We start from the raw sequence: 10,379 nt of genomic DNA, 5'->3' as shown, positions 1-10,379 counted from the left end.
ACATATAGGTGGAGCCTAAAAAATAAAATGAATGAATATAAAGAAAAAGAAACAGAGTCACAGCTATAGAGAACAAGCTAGTGGTTACCAGTGGGAAGAGGGAAGCGGGGAGGGGCAAGATAGGGAGACAAAGAGGTACAAACTACTATGTACAAAATAAATAAACTGCAAGGATATGTTGTACAGCCTAGGGACTATAGCCAGTATTTTATGATAACTTTAAATGGAGTATGATCTATAAAAATTCTGAATCACTATGTTGTCTACTTGAAACTAACATAATATTGTAAATCAACTATACCTCAATTCAAAAAAAGAAGCTAAAAAAAGATTTACTTTTTCATAATGGCTGCACCAAGCTACATTCCTGCTCACAGTGTAGGAGGGTTCCCTTTTCTCCACAGCCTCTCCAGCATTTGTCATTTGTGGACTTTTGACTGATGGCCATTCTGACTGGTGTGAGGTGATACCTCACTGTACTTTTGATTTGCATTTCTCTGATAATTAGTGATATTGAGCATTTTTCATGTGTTTATTGGCCATTTGTATGTCTTCATTGGAGAAATGTTTGTTTAGGTCTTCTGCCCATTTTTGGATTGGGTTGTTTGTTTTTTTGTTGAGTTGTATGAGCTGTTGATATATTCTGAAAATTAAGCCCCTGTCAGTTGCATCACTTGCAAATATTTTCTCCCATTCTGTATGTTGTCTTTTCATTTTATTTATGGTGTCCTTTGCTGTGCAAAAAGCTTTTAAGTTTAATTAGGTCCCATTTGTTTATTTTTGCTTTTTTTTCTTTTGCCTTGGGGGAGATTTCCCTAGGAGAGCATTACTACAATTTATATCAGAGACTGTTTTACTTATGTTCCCTTCAAAGAGGTTTATGGTGTCTTGTTTTATGTTTAAGGCTTTAAGCCATTTTGAGTTTATTTTTGTGTATGGTCTGCGGGAGCGTTCTAGTTTCATTGATTTACATGCAGCTGTGCAACTTTCCTGACATCACTTGTTGAAGAGGCTGTCTTTTCTCCATTGTATATTCTTGCCTCCTTTGTCAAAGATTGATTGACAGTAGGTGTGTAGGTATATTTCTGGGCTCTTTATTCCTTTCCATTGATCCATAGATCTGTTTTTGTGCCAATACCATGCTGTTTTGATTCCTGTAGCTCTGTACTGTTGTCTGAAGTCTGAGTGGGTTATTCCTCCAGCCTCATTCTTTTTCTTCACAATTGCTTTGGCAATTCTGGGTCTCGGTGATTCCATATAAATTTTAGCATTATTGGTTCTAGTTCTGTGAAAAATGTCCTGGGTAATTTGTAGTTCAGTGCAGCCATCATGGAAAACTATATGGAGATTCTTTAAAAAACCGAAAATAGACTTACCCTCTGATCCAGCAATTCCACTCCTGGGCATATATCCAGAGGAAACTCTAATTTAAAAAGATACATTCACCTCAGTGTTCATAGCAGCAGTATTTACAATAGCCAAGACATGGACGCAAACTAAATGTCCATTAACAGATGATTAGGTAAAGATGTTGTGCCATATATATATATATATATATATATATATATATATATATAATGGAATACTAATCAGCTATAAAAAAGAATAAAATATGCCATTTGCAGTGACATGGATGGACCTAGAGATCATCATACTAAGTGAAGTAAGCTAGAAAGAGAAAGAAAAATACCATATGATACCATATGTGGAATCTAAAAAAAAAAAAAAAAAAAAGACACAATTGAACTTAGTTACAAAACAGAGACAGACTCACAGATATAGAAAACAAACTTATGGTTACCAGCAGGGAAGGGGGTAGGGAGGGATAAATTGGATAAATTGGGAACTGGGGATCTGTAGATATTAACTACTATATTATAAAATGGATAAACAACAAAGCACAAGGAACTATATTCAATACCATACAGTGGCCTATAATGGAAAATATGAAAAGGAATATATGTATGTATAAAAGAATGACTATGCTATACACCAGAAATCAACACAACATTGTAAATCAATTAGACTTCAATTTTAAAAGATTTACTTTTTCAACAGAAAGGGAAATATTGAAGAAATTATAAACAAAATCAAACAATAGGAAAAACTTGGTACTATTAAGTACTCAACTTTTAAATATTCCACAAACATGCTAATAATAAGGCAGAATCCATTTTCATTTAAGGGACATCTAAATTGTATTGAAATATTTTAAGGTAAACATTCTGAATAGTAAAGCTTAATCTTATGTCAGCTAATAAAAGTTGCATTTTGTACTTTATAAAATCCACATGCTTGTCTAATGAGGTTTATTCTTCCTTATAAGTGACTTGTTTAGTTGACTAATGACTACACAGATATAGTAATACGTATAGATGCTTAAGAAGTAGTGATAAAGTAAAAAAGAATATCACAAACTCAGAATATCAATACTGAATCAACATTAGTTACCCCAGTCTGTGTGCCTTATAAATAAAAACAAGAACACTTCTACAATAACCTCAGCTTTATGAATAAACTATGAGTCTTCCGAAAATATAAGCGGCAAAAGATTCAGTGTTAAGTATTGTGTCCTTGGGTTGGGTACTCAGAAATTCTTTTGTGAGCATTGCCTATAAATGTCTCTGTATTTTTAAAGACTATATTTCAAGTGTTCTAATATGCAGAGAAAGTTTGTATCTTTCCATAGTGTAGACTAGGGGGAAAAAGCTTTAGAGTAAAACCATTTTTTTCTTTTTGTATAAGTTCATTGCACTTTTAATGTAGACTACAACCCTATCTCCTGAATCTCTCTAAGTGGTATGAAAATTATACAGCTTTTCTTTTTCCATATATAAAAATATCAAACATGCAAACCTGTGTTAAATGGAGTTTTGCTGCCAACTTACGTACATGGGCCGACAGCGATGGCATCACCTGAGAACTTGTTGGAAAAGCAGAATCTCAGATCCAACCCCAGATCTAAAAGAGGATCTGCAATTTTTGAAAAATAAGATCCTCAGGTGACTCCATTACACATAAATATGAGAAGCACTGATTAAGGATACTTCATTGATTGATCTAATTTTCTATAAATTAACCATATGTAAACAACTAGTATACAAGTAAGTGTTCCACATGTATCCTGTATTTTAGCAATATTCAAGATTTAGTGTGAATTAAAATCACCAAGGGAACTTGTTTTAAAATGCAAATGTTCAAGTTTTTCCTCAGAGTTTAGAATTCAATATGGCTAGGGTCAGCCTTGTTGCTCCAAACCACAACTCTCCTGAAGAGAATTAAAGTTAATAATCATCATCATCATCATCATCATCATCATCATAGCAAAATACCTAACACACAAGATAGGCACATACAAAGGTTTCTGTTACATTTTGAAATGTTTCAAACTTCTTTTGAAACCATTATCATAGAATCCAGAATCTGGCACTAATGGACCTGGCTGCATTTATGGAACATGATGAATCCATTCTTTCCCCCCCGCCCCCTTCCTCCTAAAGGAATACCATTATTTCAGCCACAGGATAACAAAATAATTTTACTGGAGAACTTAAGAAGTTGACACTGTTCCCATTGGAATCAACTACATCTCATACTAGAAAATAAGAGCAAAGTATTTATTATAACTCTCAGGAGGTCTCAAACACAAATGCATCCCAGAGCCATCAGCTAACCAATGGGAGAAACAAGGAATGTGATATTCCACTTACAGACACTCAAGCTCAAAACCTTCTACACAGAACAAACAAGAACATCCCTGTGGGCAGCTTTCAGCCCATGACCTGCTGGTTTCCAGTATCTGTGCTAGCACAGTTTCTCTAGTTAACTCTCCAGTGACATACCAGAGGGCATATTTTTATTACTAATTTGCTCATATGGATTATTTTGGGACTTTGGGGAACTATGTTGTAGTTCCAATCTTACTGGTAGCAGCAAAACATGGTGATATACCAGGCTTGTGATCTCCATCACCCACCTGAAGCCAAGTGGGTTTTTAAAGACATAATAAATAAACTATTGCTATAATCTATGGGTTTGCATCACCCTACTTTTTTTCCTAACTAGTTTTGTCATGCAGCCACACAGAAGATGTTCAGTTTGCATGTTTTTATATTACACTATACACCGTCTTCAGAGAAACAGCAATTAAAATTTTTGTGGAGTGCTTGTCTTCACCTCCCTCTTGCTTGTTAGGTATAAGTGTGCAATGCTAATTTACTTTGGTGCTTGGATTCTGCATGATTATGAAAGACTTAAGATGTCCAGAAACATCACTGTTTCCAAGTTTCAACCAGAAGTACCTTTATACTACTAGTTCTGAAATGAAAAACAGAACTGTTCACATGTTCACTAGGTACGTTTATTTTAAATACTAGCACAACAAACACAAAGACATGACAGGACCATTACTGCAATAATACTGGTAACATTCCTTGCCAAGTTGGCTTATAATTTACGTACGTTGTTTTTATTGGGATCTATTTTAAATATTTTAAATATCATCTTAAGACATATTATTGTAAAACACCAATCTCAAATATATACCAGTTGCAAACATAATGTGCTTAGTTACTATTTTCCTTGTTATTCAATTAAAACGATTTAAAGTTCCTCAAAATCATGTCCACTTGTGTTCATGGTTTCAGGATGCATGACTCGTCCCATGAACAGGATTGTACCTGCATTGGGTTGAAAGTGAACAAAAGAATAAGATATTTATTTCCCTTCTTGCTTATAATTAGCAATAATCTAAAGGTAAAAATGTGAATAAATTATTTTCATTTAAAAAATCATTTGAACACAAGAAATTATCTGATACATAAGGCGGGAAAATGTTTTCAACGTGAAAAAAGTGTTTCCTCTTGGTATTAAGTAAAGTTCTGTTCTCTTACCTGTCCTCCTGTTCCTGATAAGAAAGAAAAATGGATGGTCGACAATAACTTGAGGATACAGCACAGCCATCCGGCTAATTGCAATCATCCCTGTAGTGCAGAGAGAAAGTAACTACATGTCTGTGGATGTGCAGGGACTAATGAGTAATTTCTCCAAACCATCTATGTTAATGCAAAGGTAACGATTTATACAAAACAAGATTTTAAAGGAGAGAGAGAGAGAGAAGGAGAGAGAGAGAGAGAAACTGTAAAGGTGTTAACATTTCTACTTGATCTTTAAAAAAGAAACAAATACACACATACCAAGTTTCCTCCCACCATCCCACCAAAATTATATGGCAGTTTATTCTGCCTGTTAACAAATTTTTATTCTGTCTCAGGTAAATACTTATGGCTTTCCTAAAATGACCTTTGAGTTAAGGGAAGGGGGAAGAAAGAACCAAAAAGCACCCCAAACCAAAAACAAATACAGTTTCTTTATATTCTCAAATCATTATTTCTTTTATCTGAAATGGAGGTTTTTATCTAGCAAGTCAACAGGCTTTTAGTAAGTGGCCAGAACAGCAATGATTAAAGAGAAAATATGGCAGTGAGAGATGCAATGGTGTTTCCTACAGCTGGGAAACTGAATTCCCCTGAGATCCCTTTTGTGGGATAATCATTTTTATCCTTGCTGCAGGGTGATTTGTTGTCAGGGAAAGACCAAGATTAAATTACGTAGGATTTTAAGCTTTCTCGATGCCTGAGACGACTGTCTATCTCCTCCTGAAAACACCATTTTAGCTGATGAGATCCTTTTAATGGACAAATGTATGCAGAAGTTAAAAATAATGTGTGCAAATATGATATGTTACATTTTACCAGAGAAAGGAAAAATCCTGCTAAAATTTGATGATGGCTGTTGAACATGATATTGAAACAAATCCAAACAAATAAATGAAGAAAAATGTCAACAGAAAAATCCTTCTCACTTAACTAAGGAAGTCAGAACATGAAAATAATCAAAGACATTTACCATTTTGCTTTGGACTCACAATTTAAGTCAAAATTTTTAAATTCTTTATTTAAAATTATTATTTTATTACTAACTTAAAATTATTGCATGCTATCAAACACTCTTGTTTGTGCATATACTTTTAAAAAACTGAAGCTCTTCACTGCCAAAATTAAGAACTGACTTCCACAAATAATTAGGTAGAAAGAAAAATGTTTAACTGGGCAGCAGGGAAATCTTTAACATATTTAAACAGGCAGCACAGCAGGAAAATCTGCTCTGTAGAACTGACAGTTTCCTCCCGCCTCTCATTAGAGATGGGAGTTACTCGGTATGGGGCCCTGGGGTGAGTGCACGCCTCAGATCCTATTTGGAACATTCTAGCTGCTTCATCATTAACTTGACTTCTAAGAGTAGGAGTTTTTGTCTGGGTTCTAAAAATGACTCCCATCCCCCACTCAAGATTGCTTTTAAAATGCAAATCTAGAAAAAGTGAGAAGATCTTAGAAAACAATCATTTGGCACCTGAGGCGGCAGCAGCTTCTGAGCCTTCTTCGTTAACCTCTATGAAGGACTTGTGAATTGCTTTGGAAAGGAAAATCTCTTTGTTATCTGCAAAAAAAAATAAAAAAAATAAAATAACAGAAGCGCTTCTGAGATATCAGAGATAGGGAAGTGGTTTTACCCTTTAGTTAAACAGATTTGCGAAATGTAAGTGACATAAGATACTGATACAAAACACAAGAGATAATGTTGCAAAATTACATTTATGATTTGAGAGAACCATTAAAGATGTCTTTTCTGTTTTGTCCTTATTTTATATTCCCTTGTTAATTTTCGCCCTTCATTTTTTATTGGTAATTTTCCCATTATTTATTTCTTACATTGCCAGAAAAAGCAGAAACGTGGCTCTGTTTTTAACAGCAAGTTCAAATTAGTTCATAATTCAAAATAAAAACATTTTACATGTTGCTCTCTAGTTTGAAATTTTAAAATGCAAGATGATTTTAAAACACAAAATATCTCGTAGATATCCAGATATAACCAGAATAAGAAATTTTTTTAAAAAAATCTAATCTCTAATTACTGTGATAATATAAATATCCTTGGCAGAGAAAAACAAAATTGTCTTCTAGGTTGTGGAAATGTAAATATATAAAAAAGTTACTTCCCACTCCATTTGATTGGTTTATCTGAGGATTCAAAAATGTGCTTTATCCCAAGGTTGGATGAAATACACATTTTTAGTATTAGGAAGACCGTTTTTCCCTTTGAATTGTCTTTCTGTTTATGCTTACTTTTGAATTAATGGCCATTATGGGCTGAATTTGTTCTCTAAAATTCATAAGCTCTAGCCCCCCACGACTTCACAATGTGACTGTATTTGGGAGTCTTAAATTAAAATCAGGTCGTTAGGGTAGGCCCTAATCCAGTGTAACTGGTCTCCTTGTAAGACATGGAGATTTAGACACAGATAGGCACAGAGCGAAGGCCATGCATGGTAGTTAAATTTTGTGTCAGCGTGGCTTGGCCGTGGTGCTCAGATATGTGGTCAAACATCATTCTAGATGTTTCTGCAAATATTTTGGGGGATGAGATTAACATTAAAATTGGTGGGCTTTAATTAAACCAGATTACCCTCATGATGTGGGTGGGCCTCATCCAATCAGCTGAAGACTTTAATAGAACAAAGATTGACCTCCTTCGAGCAAGAAGGAATTCGGCCAGCTGATAGCCTTAGGACTCATGCCTGAGTCTCTGGCCTACTGGCCTACCTTGCAGACTTTACATTTCCAAAACCTACACAATTGTGCAAGCCAATTCTTTAAAATAAATCTCTTAACCCCTCTCTCTTTCTCTCCCTCTCTCTCTCTCTCTCTATACACACACACACATATATGTACATACATACACACACACAAATGCATATATCCATCTGTTAGGTAGTTTAGTTAGAAATAAGCACTGGGCAGGGGGAGAGGCAGGGGAAAGGAACGATCCAGAACGCAGGGAACCTGAGTTGTCAGCCAATCAATCAATCAGTCATGAAGCCAGGATAAAAAAACAGGAGAAACGAGGGAGCGGTGCCATTTTTCCTCTCTTGGATTGGCCCGCTCCCAGTTCCTGGGAGTGTACTATCTTTTACTTTTTTCACTTCATTAATAAAAATCTTGCTTATATCACGCTTTCTGTTTCTTGTCAAAAATATTTTTTTCGTGTGACTAAGAACTGAGGTAATTCTTATTTCCCTTTTCCTGGTAACATTAATTTTGGTGCCGTGACTCGGATGGCGTGCTTAAACTTAATCTTTCCAATCCTTCATTTCCCTCTCCCTCCCTGAAGCCAGCCAGCGGAGCACAAGCTTCTGGGGCCGGTTGTGGCAGCTGAGCTGAGAACACAAGGCGTGGTGGGGTGACCAGCCACTGGCTAAACTAAAGGAGATCATTCCAATCAGACCACGGAGACACCCAGCACACAGTGAGACTGTGGTCGTTTCCCCCTTTCTGGAGTGGAGGCTGAGACGTCAGCTTCCATCCCCGAATCAGGACCCTAGGATGCCAGGCACTGCTGATCCACGGTTACACTCGAGGATGCATTTGGTTGTGGACAGAGGCTGAGACGTCAGCCTAGTCCATGGGCTTTTCACCTTAGGACGCTAAGCTCTGAAACCCTCCCCCTGTATCCTCCCCTTGTTTTTCAGATGGGAAGCCAAGAGTCTATCCCTGCTGGGACTCCTTTGGGCTGTATATTGGACAACTGGGACCATTTTAATCTACAAACCCTTAAAAGAAAAACACTTATATTCCTTTGTAATGTTGCCTGGCCACAATATCGACTTCCCTGTGAGGAAGCATGGCCTATAAACGGGAGCATAAAGTCAACCATCTTGTTCCAGCTTGATCGCTTCTGTAAGAGACAAGGCAAATGGTCTGAAATACCATACATCCTCTGGGAGATCATTGCTGTCCCTCAGTAAGTAAAAGATATGAATGTAAGTTAACCACTCAGGTAACAGTTTCATCTAATAACCTACTGTCCCTGACACCCCCTAGAGAGGGGGACTCTCCTAAACTGACGCCCTGCCCTGCTCTCCCTACCACATACCCCTCATTTCCCTCATACTCAGGAAAGATACTGCCTTCAGCTCCTCCATTACCTTCGACCTGCCCTCTGGTAGAAACAGGTGGAGAATTTGGTCCTCAATTCACACATAAGCCGTTCTCTCTGGTAGAATTGAGACAAATTAAGACTGATCTGGGAAGCTATTCAGATAACCCAGATAAAAACATAGAGGCATTTCAACACCTCACTCTGGCATACGATCTCATCTGGAAAGATGTTTATATTATCCTTGCCAAACCCCATCTGACGTAGAAAAGGAAAGGGTTCTTAGAGAAGCCAGAAAATATGCAGACAGTCTACATCTGTCTAACGACAAGTACTCCACAGGGGAAACAGCTGTTCCCCCAGTGGACCCCAGATGGGATTATAATGACCTTAACCAAAAATGGGAAAGAGACCATTTTTTAATCTATGTTAAGGCAGGACTCCGGGCAGCCCGACAGAAAGTTATCAGTTATTCTAAGGTGTTAGCTGTTAGTCAGGAGCCCACAGAAAACCCCACTGCCTTTTTGGAGCAGCTCCAGGAGGCACTTACTAAGTATACTAACTCAGACCTCAGCTCATATGAGGGACACATTATCCTAAAGGATAAATTTCTCACTCAGTCTGCCCCTGATATTAGATGAAAACTCCAAAAGGTGATCCAGGAACCTGGAGAAACTCTTGATGAAGTGTTAACCATTGCTGCCACAGTTTTTTATAATCGAGATCAGGGGCAAGAGGCCAGGGCTCAGGAGCAGAAAAGAAGGGAGGAGGCCAGGCCTGCCTAGATGATAGCGGCCCTTCAAGGGCAGCCACCGTCCTTATATACCCGGCCCCCAACAGCGCGAGTAAGTCCAACGACAAGTGCAGCATCTGCCGCCGACCTGGTCACCGGGCCAAAGAATGTCCCTACAGGGACAAACCTCCAAGACCTGCCTGCTTTCAGTGTAGCCAACATGGTCATTGGGCGGCCCTCTGTCTTTCGAGCCAAATGGCTTGCGGGGGAAAACCAGCCCAAGGCCTGCAGATGGTTGTCCAGCACTGAAGAAGCCTCCTCCAGTGTCCCCAGTGCAAGAGATCTCCATCACTGGGCTGGAGCCGTGGGTACGAATGGATGTGGCAGGTAGGACAGTAACTTTTCTTTTGGATACTGGGGCCACCTACTCTGTCCTAACTTCTTTCTCCGGACCCTTTTCCTCTAGATCCTGTACTGTCATGGGAGTCACAGGTAAACCGACCTTAAGATTCCTTACTCACCCCCTTTGTTGTTTATGGGACAAATGCTCATTTGCATATTCTTTCTTATGCCTGCCAGAATGTCCTAGTCCCCTTTTGGGATGAAATCTTCTTTACAAACTGGGAACCCACGTTACCCTGGGAGAAAATCC

General features: G+C 37.9%; 1 protein-coding gene across 2 annotated transcripts in view; it reads right to left on the bottom strand.

Annotated features, from left to right (window-relative positions):
* Positions 1–4,338: 4,338 nt before the first annotated feature.
* Positions 4,339–10,379, bottom strand: part of SERPINI1 (serpin family I member 1) — a 74,273-nt gene continuing 68,232 nt past the window's right edge. For both annotated transcript variants that reach the window (XM_006200838.4, XM_072960448.1), the window contains exons 7-9: positions 6,412–6,498; positions 4,893–4,982; positions 4,339–4,679 (exon numbers count right to left, since the gene is read on the bottom strand). In XM_006200838.4, the coding sequence (XP_006200900.1) occupies positions 4,603–4,679; positions 4,893–4,982; positions 6,412–6,498 (254 nt within the window). In that variant the 3' untranslated portion in view covers positions 4,339–4,602. The remainder of the gene's footprint in view (positions 4,680–4,892; positions 4,983–6,411; positions 6,499–10,379) is intronic.

The sequence above is a fragment of the Vicugna pacos genome, chromosome 1, assembly GCF_048564905.1.
Source record: "Vicugna pacos chromosome 1, VicPac4, whole genome shotgun sequence".
Taxonomy (NCBI): Eukaryota; Metazoa; Chordata; class Mammalia; order Artiodactyla; family Camelidae; genus Vicugna; species Vicugna pacos.
Note: the sequence above shows the minus strand (reverse complement) of the source record. Positions and strands in the feature narration are given on the sequence as shown.